General features: G+C 45.7%; 1 protein-coding gene across 8 annotated transcripts in view; it reads right to left on the bottom strand.

The window, feature by feature from the left end:
- The window catches only part of TPD52L2 (TPD52 like 2), a 28,937-nt gene extending 5,765 nt beyond the window's left edge, over positions 1-23,172 (bottom strand). Inside the window, exons 1-6 of one of the 8 annotated variants that reach the window (XM_035122296.3) lie at positions 23,056-23,172; positions 19,614-19,753; positions 17,548-17,696; positions 16,166-16,225; positions 11,511-11,570; positions 5,358-5,459 (exon numbers count right to left, since the gene is read on the bottom strand). In XM_035122296.3, the coding sequence (XP_034978187.1) occupies positions 5,358-5,459; positions 11,511-11,570; positions 16,166-16,225; positions 17,548-17,696; positions 19,614-19,753; positions 23,056-23,074 (530 nt within the window). In that variant the 5' untranslated portion in view covers positions 23,075-23,172. Of the gene's footprint in view, positions 1-5,357; positions 5,460-11,510; positions 11,571-16,165; positions 16,226-17,547; positions 17,697-19,613; positions 19,781-23,055 lie in introns of all 8 variants that reach the window. The other 7 variants (XM_035122295.3, XM_088674754.1, XM_088674755.1 and 4 more) reach the window with 7 other exon arrangements.
- Positions 23,173-23,463: the final 291 nt, after the last annotated feature.

Genomic DNA, 23,463 nt, shown 5'->3' on the forward strand with positions numbered 1-23,463 from the left:
TTTTATCTGGCCCCCATCTGAGCCAAGTTGCGGAATGAAGCCAAAGGAAAGCTGTTCAGACTCTTCTGTTGTGTCAAACCAGTTCTTGCGTTTAACATGACCACCCCAAAAAGGCATTTGGGAGCATGTATGCGTGAGAGATTAAGCAGCCCCTCCGACAGCCAATAACCTCTCATTTTTTAAGAGGGATAACCAGAAGCTTTTGGCTTTGAGCTCATTGGAAAGATACTGGCAGCATCTATAAATGGCTCTGGGCTTGGAGGGCTGGAGTGTTATGTTGCCATTTGTGGTTCCCTTTCCTTTCAACTGAAAGGGAGGCTCATGTCTATTCCTCTGAAAACAACCTTGCTTAACCAGATTCCTTGCAGATATCCCTCCTGAACAGTCTTACCTAAAGGAATGTGAGAAGGGGTGGGCCCTGGAAGAATCCAATGGCAGCAGGAAAGGAAAGCAGTGAAAGAGGTGATTAGTTGCAAATTCCCACACCAACCAGTACAACACTCAAGAGATCCCAAAGGAACCCACCTAAAGACCAACAGATAAAAGAGCAAGCAGTGATTTCAGGAGAGGTTAGGAACAGAGGAAGCTGTCTTATACAGAGTCAGACCATTGGTACACCAGCACTGTCTTCACAGACTGGCAGCGGCTCTCCAAGATTTCGGGTGGCGAACATTCCCAGCCCTACATGGAGATGCTCAGGATTGAACCTTGTAGCCAATGCATGCAAAGCAGATTCCTTGCCACTGTAAGCTCCAGCCCTGCTGTATTCCTGGCACTGGGCACTGACCATGAGAGCATTAAGCCACGCTAAATTAACCTGCCATTTATTGCATCATTAAGCATGTGGCAAACTCTCATAGGTAAAGAGATACGCTTGCCAACTTTTCATCCAGAGGCACTGCTAACTGGTTAAACCTGACTCCTTCAATCCACCTGTATTTACTATGTGGCCAGTGGGTCAATTTTACCAGACCCACAGATCACACAGCGGGGGAGTTGGTCTCAAAAAGCATCTCAGACGCAAGTGTGCCTGGGAGGAAAACAACCATGATGAACTATTGTGTAAATCCTGCCTGGAGAGTGAAAACCTCCACCTCCCTAAGAGGCTTAGGGGTGTGTGTGTCATTTTAACGTGCTATGGAGAATTCTGTATCTAGCCCTTCAGGGTAGAAATCTACAACTAGATAACGATTTTCAACTTTGTAGAGAGGGGCTTTGCATTTCGAGGGCAGCATGCCCTCCAGCCACGAATGCATAACACACTATCTGGGTTCAATTGACTTTTACTTAGTACACCACCAAAAATTAATCTCCAGCTTTGCCAATACAGTGGTACCTCGGGTTACAAACAGTCCTGCTTATGAACGCGTCGGGATACGAACTCCACAAACCCGGAAGTAGGTGTCCCGGATTGCGAACTTTGCCCTGGGATACGAACACAATCCGCTTCTGGGGCTGAGGGAGGCTTATGGAGGGAATGTGCGCCTCGGGTTAAGAGCGGACTTCTGGAATGAATTAAGTTCGTAACCCAAGGTACCACTGTATGTAAGGGCTGCTATATTTCTCTTTACACTTCCTTTCAAGCCAGGAATGTGTGTGTCTTTTTGCTTAAGGGACGAAACAGATACTGGTAACAGCTGGACTCTCTCTTTCAGCATTTGCCCCTTCATCCCAGAATCCTACAGGCAACCTGATACCCGAGTCCATCTGCATCTTCAGATGAGTGTCTAAATGGAGACTTCAAAATGCAGAGTTATTACTATTATTTCTTCATGTTTCCCCTCATTCTCCCGACCCCTAAAATCCTGTGCACGATTTTGAGACATTTCAGTTGGCTTTAATAAGACACACTGCCCAAGTATGGATTTTGGAAGGGACAGACACTATTGTACCAAGAGGTTCAGGGACACCCTAACAAAGCAGAAGAGTTTAGATCAGGCACCCCCAAACTGCGGCCCTCCAGATGTTTTGGCCTACAACTCCCATGATCCCTAGCTAACAGGACCAGTGGTTGGGGAAGATGGGAATTGTAGTCCAAAACATCTGGAGGGCCGAAGTTTGGGGGTGCCTGGTTTAGATCCTTAACTGCTTCTCCTAAGTCATGTGAGTGGGATTTGGCAGCATGCGCAAAGCATCTTTTTCTGCCCTCGATTCCTCACAAGCTGTAGAGCAGCAAGGAGAAAATGCAGGCCAAGGTCTGGTAGCCAGGAATTGAGTGTGGCAGTGTCAGAATTAAGAGGACTAAGATTCCAAAGGACTCTGTTCCAAAGGAATATTGGGAGAACAGCTGTTATGAAATCTTGCATCCCAAAAAGTCCAGTGCGATTTGGCCCAATTTGCATTGCACATAAAAGTTTGATGATAGTGGTCCCTTGTTTTCAAGAGGGATCATGAGAACCATGCCATTGGCCAATGCTGCAAGGCCGTTAATTCCATTCATTAAAAAAAGATTAGCAGAGGCTTCTCTACTGGGGCTTTTCACAACAATTAGCTAGTTATGATGGGTTGGATCCAGAGGAAGTTATGTCACAGTTTGGTTCCATTTAGTTCAGTGGAACTGGAGTGTGACTAAACTTATCAAGTTGGACCCTGAGGAAGTTAAATCAGATTAGATACTATAGAAAATATACAGGCAATGCATCGAAGTTGAAGGCTTATCCAGCAGGTGTCTGCGAGTTCAAGGAGATTATTGGTGCTTAGACCTGACCAAGATCAGATGACTTCCTTGTCCCTTCATCATTTACCTTTCCCCTTACTTGGAGCAGCCAAGCTGGAAAGTTTCATCTATGAACACACTTCACACTAGCAAAACAAAGGAATGGAGTTTGCTTCTTAAGAAAATAGTATAAAAAGAGCAGAATCTCAAAGGCACATGACAAAGATGAATGAGGCTGAACAGAGAAAAAAATCTCTTCTACTCAAAGGAAAGAGGTTCACTGCAAAACACCAGTTTCACTCCTTTTAGTCTCCGATCACATAAGTCAAGCTTCGTGGCACAAGTCTGCCATTCATTTGAGGGAATTGGTTCAGTAAGGACTAGGAGAAGAGCCTCTGTGGACATCAGGATGACAACATGGAGAACTTGCAGGAGGAGGCAGCTTCTCTCTCCCACTTGTTTGACTGCTGCTATCTGGGGCAGAGAAAATTACATGCAGCGGTACTTTATTGACATTTAACTAGACATTACCAGAGTGTGGGAAAGAGGAGACCACAAATGATCTGTCCTAACTAAGTTTCAACCACACCTTTGTTAAGATGTGGGTTGAAAGTTCATTCTCTTCGAGGATAAACCACCAAAGTCTCCATTTATCACATTACACTAAGTGGCACAGGGCATTGCTCTGCCTTCTCAAAGGTTTATTCTCCTCATTAGCCTAGCTATGAGTTCTATTCCTGCTTTCTTTCAGATCCTGTGTGATTTGGCCACAATGACAAATACATTTGCTATTCACACTCTAGATGCCACATTGTAATTTGTGAATTTCAGGAAGTCGACCATGTAAAACTAAAATAGCAAACTAGGTTCTTAATAAGCTGGGGGGGGGGAGAGGAGGCATGGGTCTTGTTTGCAAGCTGTATCAGTTTCCAGGAAAAGGTTGTCAAGACCAACACATTTATGAAATAATTCTCTGGGACATTTAAGCAAGCATGTTGCTTTTGGTAAGAAAACGGTGCTATTTGCTAACTCAAAGAACAACATGCACACATACACACAAAACCACAATGTACTAGAGGTGGCAATAGTCCTGAAAGTGCTATTATGTGATCAGAGTTTATATCAAGCGCTTACCACCCCGATATTCCCAGCCAGAGAGGGAAAGGAGAATTTCTGAGAAGAATCAATGTTGGAGTGAATACAAGGGCTCAATTCTACATTAAGTACTATTGACACATTAAGCAGTTGAGATATATATATATATATAGTGTAGCACAACGCAGCTTGCATTTATAAAAACCCTCAAGAGTAAGGATTGAAGGAGAATCATTTGCTGTCCTGCATTTCACAAATAAGTGTGAACATACCCTGTGAACCTTGGATAACTTCCTTCCATATTCTCTTGACCGAATCAGAGTGGCAACTTCACTTGCTGCAAGTCAATGCTAGTGTTGCATTACGTGGGGATACAGTATTCAAGTAAGACTTCATGTGTCTTCATGGGAAAAGGTAGAGTTAAGCTTCTAGCCTGCTTTTGGCCCTGTAAATATTTAGACTACCAGCAGTTCAGTTTAAAATGAAGACCTGAATAGAGTTTCCAAACCAGAAACTGCACCCTTCAGCAAACGCTACACAACTATCACCTGACTGCAGGCTAGCAAAGTTTGGAGCACATAGATAATTTGCAATGGAGCTGAACTCTAGTGAAAGTCTGAACATTTAGGGGATGTTTTAATTATTTACTTATATGCCGCTTTTCCATAATGAGATTGGCCAAACTGGCTTACAGCAAACATCAAAATATAAAGCCTTAGAAATACAAATATACAAAATACAGAACATGTCATTAAATAAATAAATAAGCATAAACCGATTTGGCAAACAGAGAATAAATTCAATATTACACACACACACACATTTCTAGGTTTAAGTACATAAATACAACACAACACAAGAGTTAACCAGCAATAAAGTTTTTGGTACTGGTCTGCTGCACTCCCGATAGGGGTATGCCCACAACCCAAGTTCTCACTGAACCCATGAACAAACAGGATTAGACCATCTAATGGGTTAAATGCCCCCCCAACTGACCATTTAAATCAAGCTTATAAAACATTAGGTGTGTAACAAATAGAGAAATCTATGCCAAACAACTGTTATTAAGTTATGGACTCAAGTTCTAAACTTAGTTGCCTATAGTAGTAGTACACAAGCACATGTGTAGGCAAAACACGTTCTACAAATCAAAAAATCCTCTGTCGTTTTTCATCTCAGAAAAACAGTGATGGAGCAAGAAAAGAAAAGAAAAGAAATCAAATAATTTGTTTAAAAGATCAGTTTATGTAACATTACAGTGCCTGGCAGTGGGGGACATGCTTCTAAAAGCAGTGTACACTAGCTGCAAATTCCTCAGAACTAAGAAGAATATTGCTTTTATCAGATATCAATAGGGCATTATTATTATTATTATTATTATTATTATTATTATTATTATTATTATTGGAGAGGCCACCAAGGAAAGGCCATTCTTGGCTTCAGAGAAAATGTAAGTGAAATAGGCAGTCCAACAACCTGCACCTCTCGCCCCTGTAACTGGAACCAGTTAATAATACCAGGGCTGCTACGATACTGATTGCTACTGTTGCACTGGGAGCATGCTCAATTTCCTCTCCCTTTGAAGCAAATATAGTGCAAAAATTACCTCATGTCTCCAAGCTTCCGGCTGATCACAGAACCCACGTTGGAAAGGGCAGCCGAAGTCTTCTGCCCTGCCTGCGAGAGAGTTTCCTGCGTCTTCTTGTAGCTAGGCAAGAAAAACAAGGCCTGTTAGCTGCTGAAGATAGCAATTAAGGAGGAAGGACTAGGCAGCGCTAGGGGAAAAGGCAGCTGGTGTCTGGCAAACAGGGCTCTTGTGGATAAAGGGGGCAGCGGCACTTCTGACCAGGGTCTCATTGTGCGCAAACAACACTTGAGGGTCCTCCATGGCTCTTCATTCCAAAAAACCATGCGGCTGTGGTTAAAACAGGGCATACGTAGCTGCAAGTGACATTGGCACACATCCTCAGAGGCATTTACTGAAACTAAAAGACTTCAGTGAATATGTGAGAATGGCTGGAAAGTTGTTTAGCTGGTTCCCAGTGCAATGATGGGTTAAAGCCTTTTTGCACAGAAGCGGTAAAGATGTTTCTTTAACGTATGCCTTTACTACCAGTGCTGGGTTTTTTTTTTTTTAAAAAAAAAATCTCATTGCACAGGGCTAGAAGCGTTTTCTCACTGCAAGTCAGTCAAACTGCATTTGGGGCATTCGTTCTCCTTAACGACGCCATGATTTTCCTTTGCACCCATATTTAAAAAGAGGATTTCTCATCTACCCGTGAAATTACAACCAGCCCCCCCCCTCCCCCAGCAAAAAAAAAGCTTTCAGCTGGCAACAGCATTAGAAATTTAGAAGGAACGGTTAACAGTGACAAGTTAATTCAGAAAAGAATCAGCCTTGCTTCTGCTATGTAAGGAAAATGTTTCCCATCAGTTACCATTAACATTGCTATTTTAAAACAGGGACAATAGCAACACACTCCAAGGAACTGAAGGACCCATTTCTGGGATAGTTTTCTGCCATCAATCCAAAGACTCAGATGGCACAGTCTTTATTGTTTTAGTTCTAACACAGTATTTCAGTCCCTACGGAGTAAGTCACTAACATCCCCAGAAAAAAATCAGTGCACGGAGGGAACAGATTAAAGATTACAGCCAAGCACCTTCTAAACTCTTCCCCTGACCGTTAATGCTGGAATTCTGCATGCACTAACAACCTAAACTCAGTGGGACTTGTCCCTCATCAGCCACATACAAGATACCACTATTCACATTGCCATTAATTAGGATAGCACTAGAATCATAGAGTTGGAAGAGACCACAAGGGCCATCCAGTCCAACCCCCTGCCAAGCAGGAAACACCATCAAAGCATTCTTGACATATGCCTGTCAAGCCTCTGCTTAAAGACCTCCAAAGAAGGAGACTCCACCACACTCCTTGGCAGCAAATTCCACTGCCGAACAGCTCTTACGATCAGGAAGTTCTTCCTAATGTTTGCATTGTTTGTATACAGTGGTGCCTCGCTAGACGAATTTAATTCATTCCACGGGTCTTTTCTTATAACGAAAAATTCGTCTAGCGAATCCCATAGGAATGCATTGGATATTTTTTTTTGCCCATAGGAACGCATTAATTGAATTTCAATGCATTCCTATGGGAAACCGCGATTCGCTAGACGAATTTTTCATAAAACGAATTCGTCTAGCGAGGCAACCTCTGCTCGAAAAATCCTTTCGTTAAGCGGAAATTTCATTAAGCAGGGCATTCGTTAAGCGAGGCACCACTGTACTGTACAAACAGCATCGCTGGTGGCGAGTATATTCCATATCCTAACGAAGTAAACCGTTGTACAGTGAATCCTCATAAACTCACTGCCCCGGGCTCTCGTGTGCTAGCTAATATCACTTCAAGTATCAGAGCCAAGCTGGAGAGAAAGCTCAGACTGTGGTCCATGGAGAGGCAAGACTTGTCCTCGCCCATGAACCCAGGCCTCTGGTTCCTTCCTTTGAAAAATTATTAATTATCTAATTATTAAATCTGCACTGCAGCCTTCTTCCCAAAGGTGCCCAGTTCTCATTGAAGCTGGCAATTCTTGTGTGTAACCTGGGCTACTTTAGATTTACAGATGGGTGCTCACTTTGAAGCTTAATAGTTAAAAGTAGTGCTCCAGTAGGAACACAGCCGTTGAAAACAAACCTGCTAGACCCTCCCGCTACCCCAGTTTTCTATGTAGAGGGTCTGAGATGTGAGCCACAGCTGCATCCTCAAGAGGGCCACTCAGAAGGCAGGTCGGCCATCTCATCCAAAGGGAGGCCTTGGTCCCAGCAAGAGTTCCTCAACAGCAGTGTTTCTCAAGCTTGGATTACAACTTCGATCATCCCCAACCACAGGTCCTGCTAACTAGGGGATGATGGGAGTTGTAGTGCAATGACAGCTGTGGACCCAAGCTTACACTGCTCTGCAGATATTAAACTTCTTCTACCTGTCTACCTAGGCTAGACATGCTTCAGCAGAAACCCTCAGGCTTCTCAACCCTGTCTGTGCAGAATAAGGGCATGAACAGAGGCAGAACCTTCTCTGCGAGGGAGCCAAATGGATAAGATCTGTACTACAAATTTAGCATGCATCTTTTGAGTTGCACCTTATTAATGGAATTTGAAGGTCCTTTTTCAATTAAACCAAACTGTACCCATTGAAGCAATGGACAGACAGAACAGGAACAATGCGGAGGTTCAGCTTAAATGTGGGGAAAAAATTCCCATCTGTTCAGGGACAGAATCTTGGTAACATGCTGGACTGGAGCCCACGATCTAGCAACTAGGCCATTTTACTTGCTTCCTTGTTTAAAGCATTGGCAGCTTCATTAAACATGGCTGCAGCTATCCCAGGTGTTGGTCCTCAGTTGTTTAAAAGGGTTTGTGAATGCTATTTGTCTTCTTCAGCATTCTCCTGCCCTGCATTAGTTGTTAAGATACTGCAAGGGTCGGCTGGGGACGACTTAGCAAGACCAGCTGTCGTGTAGCTGTACCTATTATTCACCTTGACACCAAAAGCACCCCGATTACAGTCCAGCAAGTTCCTAACCATTTGTCCCCCAAGACGTGGGGTATAATCATCTGAAGGCGTAGGCCAGCAGCACCTGGTCTCTGTACTCCTCAAACATTATGGTTTTTTTTTAATGGTAACCCTAAGCCCCAGCACTATTTCAAACACTCTCTCTCTCTTTGGCTCAGACATGCAACACGGAAGCTCCTTAAGCACTGTACAAAAGCTGCTTCTACCCTAAGCGTCCCAGAAGCCACGTGTTGCTTCCTGTACTGACAAGAAAGCTCGTGCATTTGCTTGAACCACTCTGGAATAATACTGCTTATTCAGCTGAGGCCTCCCAAAAACCCATCCTGCCTTTGCGGCTTCCCTGCAGCCCCAGCTGTCTTAGCAGAAGCTGAAGTTTCCGACAAATATAGGGAAGAGATATTTGCCTTGCAATACCCTAATACACAGCCTTCCACAAGCCAATGCTTTCCACATATTTTGAACCATCTGTGATAGCTGGGGCTGATGGAAACTACGTTATGAAACATCTGGAGGGCACTGGGTTGGGGAAGGATGGTGCACACCTCCACCCCTCTAGTCATTTGTCATCGAATTCAGTGAAGCGTTGGTACTTAACGAAAACCTGAAAAGGAAGGCTAGCATAGCATGACTAAAAAAAGGTAAAAGGTAAAGGACCCCTGACAGTTAAGTCCAATCACAGACGACTCTGGGGTTGCGGCACTCATCTTTACAGGCTGAGGGAACAGACGTTTGTCCGCAGAGTTTTTCCGGGTCATGTGGCCAGCATGACTAAGCTGCTTCTGGTGAACCAGAGCAGCGCACGGAAATGCCGTTTACCTCCCCCCTGCAGCGGTACCTATTTATCTACTTGCACTTTTTGCGTGCTTTCAAACTGCTAGGCTGGCAGGAGCTGGGACCGAGCAATGGGGGCTCACCCCATCGTGGGGATTCAAACTGCCAACCTTCTGATTGGCAAGCCCAAGAGGCTCAGTAGTTTCACAGTGCCACCCACGTCCCTATAGCATGCCTAGAGGTGTTTTAAAAATTCAGCTCCGGAAACTTTCCACCGAAGTTGACTTCCTGCTGCAGTTTTCAGGAAGCTGAAGTTTGCAAAACTTCCTGCTTTGCCTGGGGGTGTCCACTCAGATTAAACTCAGGACAAACTCTGATTAAACCCCACCAAAGTAAATTGCTTTCTGTTAACTCAAAGCAACTGCCGGTTATGTCAATGCACAGCAAGGTAACCATACACTTTCATGGGAGAAAGCAGGTAGCAATCTCAGTTTAATGGAGGTCAAGTTCCTCTATCAGAATTTCCCCCTAATCAGCCTAAATTGTAACAGGAAAAAGGGCAGGTGGCACTGAGGGGCAATGAGTTAAACAATAAAATACCCCCAAAAGCAGAAAAGTGTTGTGGGCAGGGGGGAGGAAGGGTGAAGCTCCACAAACAAGTCACTAAGGCCAAGTACTATACAGTCGTACCTCGGAAGCTGAACAGAATCTGTTCCAGAAGTCCATTCGACTTCCAAAACATTTGGAAACCAAGGTATGGCTTCTGATTGGCTGTAGGAAGCTCCTGCAGCCAATCGGATGTCGCTTCGGATGTTTGGGTTCCAAGTAACTTTTGCAAACTGGAACACTCACTTCCAGGTTTGCGGCGTTCGGGAGCCTAAACGTTCAAGTCGCAAGGCGTTCGACTTCCGAGGTATGACTGTAAATCCAAAGGAGCTTCTCACAGAACAGGTCTTTCCCAGTTCCTTATTTCTGATGCAGTCTATCCTCCCTGTAAAGCAGACATCCCTAAACTTTGCACTACAATTCCCATCTTCCCCGAGCACTGGTCCTGTTAGCTAGGGATCATGGGAGTTGTAGGCCAAAACATCTGGAGGGCTGCAGTTTGGGGGTGCCTGCTGTAAAGCCACTCCAAAGGACTGGGAGATCCTTCAGAATGGCATTCAATGAATGAAGTGCTGCAGCAGGACTGGAAATCAGTAACCCACCCACCCCTCACATGCATGCAAGCAGAAATGCCTTCCATTCCAGCCTCAGCTTCTCTGAATTCAAGTAACCAGGGACTCTTCCTGTCATCAGCTCCATTGAAGTGAATGGGAAACAATCAGAGTTGCTGGGTTCTTCTGTTACTTCCACTTATTTCAACAGGGATGAGATGCTAACATGAGAGACTCACATGCTTGATACTAATGACTGTAAGATCATATAAGGACTATAACCAGAAGTTTCCTAGGCATAAGGTGAACCAAATGAAATTGTTGCAGTGCCCTCCTGTTGAAACTAGGATTGGGAATCTACGGTTCTCCAGAACCCCCATCTAAGGGTTACACAATGCACCTGTCTTAAGCTCGCTTTAAATTATATGCAGTAATGCTGCACACAGGAGCATTACTGTGCTTAGTTAGGTTCACTGCAAGGCCCTGTGAGCCTACTGAATACAAAACCTTTTAAAAAATAATAAAACTCCATTCCCTTACCATCTAAATTCTGCACGCACACACAAAATGCATTCTACGATTTGCAAAACTATGCCATTTGCAACCATTTCTCTCTATGCTGTGGGTTTTCTCCCCCTCATTTGCATGATTTATTCTGCTTTGCTAGTCATGGGTGGGGTACAGTCACTGAAGCTCTCTGGCTGCTGAAATTTCAGACACGCTGCCCACATACTTTCAAACTTTTTTTACACCCCTAAGGGCTAGAATTCATGCATTTAGAAAAAATTAATTAAAAGAAGAGAACCTCAGGATTCTGGTCCCGCTATTACATTCTGCATTACATTTTGCACTCCCGCAGCACCGCAGTCCACAAGCAAGAATCATCTGCAAGCTTAAACTGCGCGTTGACCTGAACGAGGCCTATCAAAAGGAAGCGCAGAAGCAGGCGAAGGTGTTTACTGCCAAAGAGCAATGGGCAAACGGTGTTTACTGCCAAAGAGCAATGGGCAAACGTCAGGGTGGCAAGGATATCACAGATCAATTCATGGAATCATAGGGAAAGCTGCCACGCAGTAAGCTGCAGAGTCTAAGTCATCCATCTCCCGCTATCCCTAATTAGTCAGCAAAATAAATGGCCGTTTATAGAGAATGGAGACCAAGCAGGAAGGCAAGTTAGTGCAGGGAAGGAACTGTTAGTTGCAGGATGCTATTGGAATAAGGGAACGTGCTTTAGGCTGAAGGTTAAGACACTCACGCTTCTGATTGGGTTAATTTCTCATTCCAGTCCTCCAGGGTGCTGCTGGCCGAAACATATCTATAAATACAATGGAAGTTAGAGAAGGGGCCAAAACCTTTCTTCCACAGCACTCCAAACCACAAGGGCTGTAACAAAGACATCACTATTTCTTCAAGCTTTTGCATTTATTCCTCCCTAGTTTGTGTTATTTCGAGGTCAGATTCCTTCCTGTTCTTGGGGCGAACCATCAAAGACACACAAGTCTTATTTTTTAAAATAAAATAAAATGTTCAGACGTTACAAAAATGGACTATCCTGTTCCTTCATTTTCATGCTTGCGGAGGGCAGAGGGGAAGGCACCACACTAGACTTAGCAGTTCCTACTTTGCTGCAGTTAGATTGAAACAGACAGAGCCCATCCCTGCAGGATCAGTCCCATGGCCCACCTAACCCAGCATCCTGTCCTCACAGCGGGCAGCCAGATGCTCTAATGGGAAACCAGCAAGGCAGGATTCAAGCACAGGAGTTTACGCTGGGTGTTCACGGAAGTGCATCAAAACAGCAACCGTTCTTCTTCCTTCCTTTGGCAAAGGCAGACCCACCAGTGACCCCAAAGCTACTTTAATCAGCCTCTCCCTCTCCCACTATCGTTTGGTTGAGGCAGCAGTGTCTCAAAGAAATTGCCACACATACCTTTACGTGACTTAACATTTGCCAGGTGCTTTGTTTTAAAGTGCAATTAAGTTTAAAAGGCTGCAAGGCTGCTGCAGTGCAGATAGTGGTGGAAGGCAAGTTTTAAACTGGTGGAAGGCAGGTTTTAAACTGCCGTTTCAAACATTTATTTCTATGCCTCCCCTGCGGAAAAATCAATCTGAAAGGCTAGATTTTTTGGGGGGGGGGAATGTGTCTCACTGTTGCCTATGGCTTGGGCTACCATTTGCAGTTAGATGCACTGCAGCATCTGGGAAAATAAAGAGTGAAGACATAATTGAGCGTCTTAAGGTCACACTAAGCCCAGGATTCTATAAATACAAGTGCTATAGCAGCCTATTAACACCCAGTTTTCAGAAACCGCTTTGAGGGGTTTTTTGGGTGGGGCATTTTACAATCAAGCAGTACATAAATGAAATAAAATTAAGATTTCGCTTTTTGGAAAAAAAACTTCTGCACGGGGGGGGGGGGGGAGAGTGTCTGCTTAATAGTTAGCTGGCTGGCAATAATTACCTAGTCCAGTCCCAAATATAAAGGAAAATACAAGCCAAGACAAATAATTTGAGTCAAAAACAGTTCTAGCGTGCCAGCTTTAAGCTGAATTGTCAGGCTTGTAAAGTAATAAAGCCTGAAAGAATCACCACTACCCTGACATTTGCTCAAAGGGGCGGACCAAGGAGCAACAGAGTGCCCTGTCCCAAATTCAGGAGCTTATTTGGATTTCTGCACTAGGCACGGGGCGGGGGCGAGATTCTCATACACTAATTCAGGCAAGGGTGCTCATATGCCAGCATGCAGACCTACAGATATAGGGATGCAAGCAGTCGACCATATGGACACAGCTCCCTCCCCCACCTCAGCAACACCACACCAGGCAGCCCCAGCCCAAATCCCAAGCCAGCCAGGAGGCTGCAACACAGTCATGTCCAAAGTTGCTCCGTCTTGGCCAAGAACTAATCCTAGAATACATTCCTAGGTGTGCTTCCTCAGCAGTGAGCCACACTGAACTCCGTGGAACCTTTGAGCAGAGATGCACAGAATAACACTGCAGGACTATCAGCTTGAAGGTCTCCCACGGCCCCATTCATCCTCCTTTGCTGCCTCTTGCACCTGGAATGGCAAGCTGCGAATGCTGCTGCTGCCTCTCACACCCCAACGAAGGAACAATGCCTTCTGTGGCCACCTCACATGCTGTTGTTGTTTAGTCGTGTCCAACTCTTCATGACCCCATGGACCACTGCACACCAGGCACTCCTCTCTTGCACTGCCTCCCGCAGTTTGGTCAGACCCATGTTCGTAGCTTCGAGAACACTGTCCAACCATCTCGTCCTCTGTCGTCCCCTTCTCCTTCTGCCCTCAATCTTTCCCAGCATCAGGGTCTTTTCCAGGGAGTCTTCTCTTCTCATGAGGTGGCCAAAGTATTGGAGCCTCAGCTTCACAATCTGTCCTTCCAGTGAGCACTCAGGGCTGATTTCCTTCAGAATGGATAGGTTTGATCTTCTTGCAGTCCATGGGACTCTCAAGAGTCTTCTCCAGCACCATAATTCAAAAGCATCAATTCTTCGGCGATCAGCCTTCTTTATGGTCCAGCTCTCACTTCCATACATCACTACTGGGAAAACCATAGCTTTAACTATACGGACCTTTGTCGGCAAGGTGATGTCTCTGCTTTTTAAGATGCTGTCTAGGTTTGTCATTGCTTTTCTCCCAAGAAGCAGGCGTCTTTTAATTTCGTGACTGCAGTCACCTTTCTGCAGTGATCAAGGAGCCCAAGAAATTAAAATCTCTCACTGCCTCCATTTCTTCCCCTTCTATTTTCCAGGAGGTGATGGGACCAGACAGAAGAGGATGAAGAAGAAATCACTGTTTCACCGGTGGGAGGGGTGGAACAGGGAAGGGACTTGATCCAAAAGTCCCCCAAAAAGGGGGGAAACAAAAAGGTTGTCACCCCAGTGAGAGAGGAGGAGAAGGAAGCAGGTGGGGGGGGCAGAAAGAGAATGAGATTGAAAATAAAATGTTGGGAATACAGCGGGGGGGAGGGTTGAGCAAAACTTAGAATGGGACAGAGGAGGAGTGGGGTGAGGAGGAAGTGAGGTAATTTCTATAGGTGGATAAAACATGGTTTGAACTCGGAAAGCATCAAGGAGCTGGCTGAAATCTCTGGAGACATCGATTCAAAGGAAAGGGGGTAGATTTAGTTTTAAGGGTGGGAATAAAAAGGGGGGAAAGATTTTGAAAATTAATTTTGAATATTTTTGGGTAAAAGGGTAGAGAATATTGGGTAATGTAGTTAAAGAGAAGTATGAAGGGCAAATAGTCAAAAAGAAGTTATAAATTGGAAGAATGTAATTTTAGATTGGGAAACTGCAATAATTAGTGATCAATAAGGAACTCAAGAAGGGGGAATGAGGAAGTCTGAAATGTTTAGATTATAAATTGGAAAATATGATTATGTCTTTTTATTATTTTGGGTTTTTTCTTTATATTTTTCCTTCGCTCTTCTATATAAAATGAATAAGAATCATTTATGAATAAGGTATGAAATGGGAGATAAGATGTAATTCTATGATGTCTAGTTAAGATTTGGAAATGTTATGAGAATTATTAATAAGGACGGAAGAAGGGGAAGGGAAGAAGTTCGAAGATATAAGATGTGATAATATTGTTCTGCATTTTTGTATTTCTTTTTTTTAAATTTCTTTTTTTCTTTTTCCTTCCCCCCCCCTTCATGTAAAACCTAATAAAAATTATACAAAAAAAGGAGGTGATGGGACCAGTGGCCATGATCTTAGTTTTTTTGATGTTGAGCTTCATACTATATTTTGAGCTCTCCTCTTTCACCCCCATTAAAAGGTTCTTTAATTCCTCCTCACTTTCTGACATCAAGGTTGTGTCATCAACATATCTCAGGTTGTTGATATTTCTTCCGGCAATCTTAATTCCGGCTTCGGATTCATCCAGCCACCTCACTTAGTGAAATCCAAGGCACCATTTCTCCTTTGCAAAGCAGCCTCCAGAAAAAGAAGAGAAGAGTTTGGATTTGATATCCCGCTTTATCACTACCCGAAGGAGTCTCAAAGCGGCTAACATTCTCCTTTCCCTTCCTCCGCCACAACAAACACTCTGTGAGGTGAGTGGGGCTGAGAGACTTCAGAGAAGTGTGACTAGCCCAAAGTCACCCAGACGAGTCCACTGCTCTTAACCACTACGCCACACTGGCTTTCAGAAGAAGAGGTCCTCAGTGAAGAAGCAGTGAGCCAGGGTGCAGAACCCTTCTCTGCTGCCCGCAAGTGTTTGCAGGGGGAATGCAATGGGCAAGAGTTGAGCATCCTTTCCCACTGCTGATCTCCCCCTTTCAACACCACTTTGTAGCCATGGAACATACGGGTATTCAACTAAGTTTAATTCACAGTATAGTCACTGAAATTAATAGACCTTGCTTAGTCATTAATTTTAATGAGTCTACTCTGCGTAAAACTTATACCACCCGATGGTTCCAACTGAAAGCTAAAACCAAAAGTTACGAAATTGCATTTGCTAACACCCAGCCTTTACATTTCCCACTCTCCTTTGTCCATGGTCTACATGTGAGCATCAGAATCTGAAATGGTAAAACCTCCCTTTTGCCATGTACAGGAGTGATGCTAAATTAACATAGCCAATTCCCGGCTGGACTTCTGCAATGTTTCAATGTGGCCTGGTAACTGATTGGAATTTTCCTTTCTCTATGCAAGGAAATGTCACGGAAGACAGCAAGATTAGCTTAATCTTGAACGGGGACAAGAAATGTTTATGGGCAAAAGAATGGAGCTTTGACGTTAATAAGCGAAAGGCCCAGAAGTTGCTCCTCCAACATCCCAAGCACACAGCCAGCTTCCTCTGGGACCAAAGGGGTAGAATGAGTCAGAGGAAAAGAGCAAGGAAGAGGGAGTTGGTGCTTGTAAGGCGGGAGAGGAACTCACAGGTCCGATCGGGTCAGTTTCTCATTCCACTCTCCAAGTTTCTCAGAGGTTTTCATATAACTAGAAACAAAAACCTGGGGGTCAATCACACTTTTGAAAGCTGGGGTTGAAATGGTTTCAAGAGAGGAGAAGAAAACCCAACATCCAAGAGGCAGGTGATGAAATATTGACCCAGCCTTACCCAGTCTTGGCAATACTCCTGTCAGAGAAAAATGAAGCAGTATGCGAGATTCACAGCATCCTGGGATGGGGAGCTACAGTATATTTCTAGCTTTGATATATGCACAGTTCCTCAGGTGCCTTTGGGAAGAGGTTGTGATTTAGAATTATAAAATTAAAGGTGTTGCAGGGGATGAATGGATTGGGGTGTGCGCTGCAAAGCTGCTACAGCTGTTCCTCAGGCTAGCAGAAGTCTTGGCAAGGAGGGTTTTAAAACCAGTGGGTTCAACAAGGCAATTAGAAGCCCAGACTGTGATCCAAAGAAGCATCAAGCCTAGATAGCTCAGTTGGTTAGAGTGTGGTGCTGATAACGCCAAGGCTGCAGGTTCGATCCCCGTAGGGGACAGCTGCCTATACCTGCATTGCAGGGGGTTGGACTAGATGGTCCTCAGGGTCCCTTCCAACTCTTCAATTCTATGATTCCACCGCTATGACAAACAAGCTGGGTGCTCAGTGGCCTAATGGGCACCCTCTATATGACGTAACTGGCAATGGGAGCTCCATGTAGGCATCCTTCAAGTCTCCTTCCCTGTAAAGCAAGTGTGAAGAAGTGGTTCTGACTGTTGGGAGCCAGATCCTTATCTCTCCTACCCTTCATGGGTCACGATCTGGGAGGTGGGCATGGTGTCAGGTGAGGGGGCAATTTGACGTTCCAACAACTGTTGCGGCTTCAGAGCGCTGGGCAGGCCATGCAAGGAGCCCTGTGTGGTGCTTTGGAGCCCTGCCGATCAGCTGGTGGTCAGTCCTTCAAAGAACTGAGCAGGGCCTCTTGGGCAGGAGCAAGATTACAAAGAGCACCACGGCTCTTTGCCAGCCCCTCCATGCAGCCAATCCCAGCTGGCTTGCTCCACTGATTGGTGGTGATAGCAAGCCTCCCCTGCCAATACACAACTGGGAGCATTTTAAGGCTGTGCACTGGCAGCCCTGTCACATGTGTTATCGGTTGTGGCTGTGGTTTGGGGATAAGTCTCCTGGACCAGAGGTCCTCCACTGCTATGGTAAAGGAAGATTTAAGGCTTCAGGATCTCAAAGGATAAAAGCTCATAGATAGGACTCGTGCTAGGTGGAGAAGGCCTTTTTTTTTCCTGTCAGAGCAAGCCCCAATAGAACACCACGTCTAATTCTACAGGTTAAGGTGGAGAATCACCCTAGGCAACACCTACGCAGTGGAGACCTGGACATCATGCCAGCTCTTTGAGAGGTTTTGCTTCAGGCCATCCAAGGGGGTCAGGCCCAGCTTTCTCTTCAGCTCCCCACAGTGTCTCTCTTTGGCAGCCAATACCTGGCGCAGGGTGCCTATCTCCTCTTCCACCTGCAAAAAAAAAAGAAAAAGAAAAGAGAGGAGAGGTATCTGGGTTAGAGACCCAAGTGTCGCAGGAGCAGGTACGTAACTGTTCAGCATGGAAGGTGAGCAGTGACGTCCTGGCCTCCAAGAGAAGAGGCAAGCAAGACATGGACCACAAAGCATTTTAAATGAATTAATCAACATAACTGCTTAAGCTTTGTTCTGCAACTAGTGGGCTGCGCCCACAACTGGGTTGTAGCCTGTTGTAACGTGTGAGGCAGCAGTGGTGCTACCAACATACAAATACTTCGCAAAATTAAGAAGTAGTTCGGGCTAAAGTTAGGTCCCCAGAAGACTGAAGATTATTTATCTACAGCACTGTTCCCCCAACTTGGCCATCTGGCTGTTTTGGAACTACAGTTCCCATCATCCCTGACCACTGGCCCTGGTAACTAGGGATGATGGGACTTGTAGTCCAAAAAGAGCTGTATACCAAAGTTTGGGAAACGCTGTTCTAGAGTAGAGATGGCCAGAAAGTAGGCCACAGCGGACCGCCTAACAGCTGATGGTTTTCTGGGATTCTTGCCAGAACACTGTACTAGCTGGACCTTGATCCAATTCTGCAAACACTCTGTGTACACAAGTGAAGAACTCATGGCCACTTCCTACAGATCGGTTGTTCCTTAACTGCCTAAGTATTATGGGCATGCACTTTTACTTTTGTGAGTTTAGACCATGCAGTTTCTGATTAAGAAAAAGTAGACTGCAGGCCTTTGTACAAAGAATATAATTGATCGGAGAGTTTCCCCAGCACATCAACTTTAATGGAAACCTGACACAGCAACATTCCTGATGGATGTGTTTGTATGAACACAGCCCTCTGTTTCTGCAGTCAAGTTTCACATGCAGGCTGATTTGTGGTATGAAGCCCAATCAGGAGAAAATATCAAAGTGTTGCAATGTGTGAACAGTGGACCTGACATATCAGTGATTTGCTTCTGGTCCTCAAGGAAATCCAGTGTCATTTGTCTACAGAGGACCTTGTGTGTTGCAGAAGGTTCTTGGGCATGTTTTGGGAGATACCATTTCAGCTTAGGTCTGGTCAGTTGCCCTGCATGCTAGACTTTAACACTATTCCACAGAAGTCAACTGCACCACCTAGAACGCACCCATAACTCTGAGGCTTCAAATCAAAGAAATTGTTTTTTAAATGGACAGTATTCAGCCACCTTTCTTTACTAAGCAACCACAGGATTTCTAAGGAGCAGGGTTTGAAAACCAGTCCTATGCCCCAGTTTTAGAAAACCATGAGCAAGACCTGTATTACAGAGACCTACTGCCAAATAACAGTGCAGTGTTGGAACTGGAATGGGGAGAGTTTTACATCCCCAGAGAGATAGCCATGAAGCTCACTGGGTAATCTTCAGCTAGTGCGTCACCCTAACTTAACTCACAGAGTTGTTCTGAGGATAAACATTGTGGAGACTACATCTGCCACCCTCAGCTTCTCAGAGGACGGGCAGGATAAAAATTTACTAAAGGGATATTTGAATTCCTAGGTAATGTGGCTGTACACATAGTAGCGCCTTCAAATGCCACAATATTGTCTAAGACTCTAAAGCAGTGTTTCCTCAAACTTGGGTCTCCAGCTGCTGTTGGACTACAATTTCCATTATCCCTGACCACTGGTGCTAGCTAAGGGTGAGGGGAGTTGTAGTCCAACAACAGCTGGAGAGCCAGGTTTGAGGAAAAACTGCTCTGAAGGAACATGTCTACAAAATAGGGAACTACAAGGTTACACCAGGCACTTTAGAAATTCTGGTCTGTGGGCTTTCTAAGTCTGAGCTCTTTAGAGCTACAGGGAATAAATTATCTGGGCTCCCTGCACCACAGCAACAGAGCACAGCATGGAGAAAAGCAGTGTGTGAAGGCAGCCTCCTTTACCTTGACCAGCTCGGCCCTTAGCTCCTCTTCCTCCGCTTCTGTGAGCCCATTGTAGGCCGAGGCCCTTGCAGGAGGAGCAGCGGGGGCGGCAGCACTCGTGTTATCCACAGGCACATCTGTCATAGTATCCGACAACAGACCTTTGTTGGGAGAGTTAAGGTTGATATCTGTCATGGACAAGAAGCAAACCAGGGGGGAAAGGATAAGCAGCTAAAAGGCAGAGCATGTTAGTCTTGCAGGCGCCGCTCTATACAGTGAAGATGAAGAGGGAAAAGAGGAACAGGCTGCTCTAAATCAGGTCCTGCCCAAGAGACCCGCAGAAGCATATTTGCATTATCAGGAGCTCCGGAGAAGCAGCTTCCCACAAGCTGCATCCACAACAACAAGAACTGTGCACCGTCTGCTGTCCCTGGAGACATGGCCTCTTCCCTTCCCCTCCGGCTGACAAGTTCGGGAATGGCAATCTAGTGATCTTGTCATTCTCCTTGCAGGGAGAGCAGGTAACTCAAGGCTGCCTCGCACAGTAACCCAGCAACAAACCCAGGTTTGTCAGAGCATGCATAGGGACTTGCCTTTTTATTATCAAGGCCATCTACCTTAGTATTGTCTACACTGACTGGCAGCAGCTCTCCAGTTTCAGAAAGGGGTCTCTGCCAGCCCTACCTGGAGATGCCAGGATTTGAACCTGGGACCTTCTGCACTGAGGGCAGATCCGTGAACTACAGTCCTTCCCCTTCCATACCCCTGACAGGGAGCAAACGCTAGTACTGGCATTCTGAAGACCGCATCTATACTGCACACATCCTCATATTATTCTCATTCCCCTTGCAAAATGAAGGGGTGGGCCTATTAAGAACACAATGGGTTGCCTTGCTTCTTGTAATCTATATTGGAAGTGTGCCAAGGGATTTGGTGGCAATGCTGCCTCAGGAGTGATATTATGGAAGGGTGAAGCTGACAGTTGCTGGCAGAGGTGGTCCTCCAAGCCCAAAAGGGTGGGGTAAACAGAAAGGTCTCTAGTTGCTTGCTCAACATGAGCTTGGGGCAGGATAGAGCCAGAGGAACTGTGATACAGATGTGGTAGAAAAGCTGAAATCCATACTATGTTCCAAAGTTCATGGAGAAGAAGCTTGCTAAGTTGCTATCTCTACACGGAGCTTACCTCATCGTTTTGCTGCAAGGCTATAAATCACCTTGCTGCTTGCTTAGAGGGATGGAAGTGCAACAAATGATTAAAAGAAGCTAATGCAATATGACCTCGCTGTCGAAGCCCTAACCATATCCCACAAAGATGACTCTTGGGCAAAATGGAAGGGAGGCCTTTCCAGCTAAATCAGCCACACACAAATGTGCTGAATTACGTTACTCTTCGGCAATTGCAATGACAGCCTCTAGGGCGGGGGGGGGGCACCTGAGCTGGTGGGCCCCCAAATCCGCTCCAGACAGCAAGGCGCAGATGAGAAGTTTGGGTCTAGGGCCACAGGCTCCCACCCCAGCTTTAGAGATTGCAAGTTGCCCACTTTTCAGCATAAGAAGAAGTACTCTTGCTGTCTTTACCCCTCAAAAGCCCTGCAGATAAGATAGCAGCTGCACTTTCAAAGACACAAAGGAGCAGGCAAAAGGTTAGTTTAACAAACAAAACCTCACTACACACACGACTGTGTGTTACTGCTCACAGCGGACGGGAGTCGAGAGCCTACATAAGCACGTTAAAAATTAATGCAACTGCTTGAAAAACAGAGGAGAGAATCGCACAGACCATATACTTTCATTCTTTGCTGGTAAGCATCAAAGCCAAAGCTCTCAAGAAAAATGAAAGCAGGGAATCTACCAAAGCTCAAAGCTATAACTCTTTGATCTCAAGCTAACCCACTTAAAAGGATGGCGGGGAGCTCAGATTTTCGAGCTCTATATTCAGCCTCCTGGAATTCCATCGCAGGTCCTCCCCACCTAGCCCCCTGATCAAATCCGTGGGGCTCCCTACGTAAGGGGTAGCGCAAAATCAAGGACCAAGCTTAACATTTTGAGTCTCCTGACTCCCATAATCACTCATCAATCTATATGCCCTGCCCACCTAAATTCAACCATCATGCCCATCCAACCAGGGTTCAAATCCCCCCTCAGCCACGAACCCCACTGAGTGTGCTTGGGCCAGCCGTTGCCTCTAAACTTGACCTAGCTCACAGACTTGTTGTGGGGATTAAAAGAGGAGAGGAGAACTATGTAAGCTCTCTGATCCACCAACTTCTTCCCTCAGCTGGGCCTACACAGAAACAACTCTTGCATGTAAACACCTTCCCTTCTTAATAAATCCCCTTCCCACTCACTCTCCATGTGGCACACCCTAACCCAACCCACCTCAAAAGCAAACATTCCTGCTGCACTGGATTTAGATCCAGTCCTAGTTCTCAACTTTGAGGTGGTCTTATTTTTATATAGTAATAATAATAATAATAAAGAAGCTGTGGGGTATACATAGGGTAGGTGCTACTTAAGACAACTTCCTTGCCAGCTTAAAAGCAATACATGGTTAATTACAAGAACCAGCATAGGAAAAAACACCAGCACCAGCTATGACTTTACAAACTCTCCAGCCAGCTGAAACCCCAGCATCTGCTCTCAAAGGCCACTCCTCAAAAACAAACAGATGCTCAATCCCCATTTAAAGGCTCGCAAGGGAGGAGCTACTGGCACCAGGAAGGGTATCCCATAATCATGGGGCCGCCATTGAGAAGGCTCCCACATAACATGCCTGCCAGCCTGCTCACTGAAACTCACGTTGTTCCACAATACAAATAAAAGGGGAGGGGAGAGGGGGGGAAAGAATAATTTCCCCCCATTTCATAAAATTTATACACCCCCTGATCGTAAAATAATAATTTTTTAAAAAAACACCTTCAAGTGGTTTTCAAAACCCCTGCACATAAAAATCTAATGTCAGAGAGAAGGCTAGCCTAGAAGCCTTCTTTGCAATATACCACATTTCTACATGCAGGAATCTGTCCACTTACACAGCCTAGAAACCGTCTCCCCGATACACTAGCTTTCTACATACTGTACAGGGCTTTGCCTACTTACACATGGGCTAAAATCCTACCCCCATAAGTTACCTTTCTATATGCAGGAATCTCTTCGCTTATACAGCCTAGATAAAACCTTCCCCTCGACATATAACTAGCCTTATTCATGCAGGATTCTCTTTCCACTTACATGGCCTAGAAGCTTGCTTTCTACATGCAGGGATGCGCTCCCTTGCGAGGCCCCGCCCCGCCTGCCGCCCTCCTTCAAACCGAAGCGGTGTCGCCCTAGGAAGCCGAGAGCAGGCCGGAGGTGGGCTACGTCCCGCCCCGGGGCCTGGCCTCCTCCTCCCAACCCAGCGCGGCCTTCCCAGGGGGACGAGGCGGCGGCGGCCCTCTCCCTAGCCTGGCCTGCCTTGGCTTACCCTGGCTGGCGCTCTCCATCTCGCCCGGAGGCCGCTGCGCAGCTACGCGAGGGAAGGAGGCGGCGGCGGCGACAACAAACTCCTCGCTTGACGGCGCGGCGACGTCACACGCCTCCTGCTCTTCCCTCTCCGCACGCGCACTTCCTCCCTCCCCCGGAAGTCGCAGCTGTCAACGTCATCAGGAGGCGCTTGCAGCCTTAAGAGGAGCTTACAAAGGGCCACGGCTGCCGCCTTAATTTCCGGTTCCCTTTTGACGCTTCTATATTGAGGATAAATCATTAATATAAATCGGGGTTAGACGCTCCATTTGCTTTCTCCACATTTGCCGAGGTTGTGATCAAAGTGTCGTTAGCCTTCGGTTCCCCCCATTCCCCCTGCTTTGGGGAGAAAAGCGTGGCTGTTTCAAAG

The sequence above is a fragment of the Zootoca vivipara genome, chromosome 7 (genome assembly GCF_965207765.1).
Source record: "Zootoca vivipara chromosome 7, rZooViv2.hap1.1, whole genome shotgun sequence".
Classification (NCBI taxonomy): domain Eukaryota; kingdom Metazoa; phylum Chordata; class Lepidosauria; order Squamata; family Lacertidae; genus Zootoca; species Zootoca vivipara.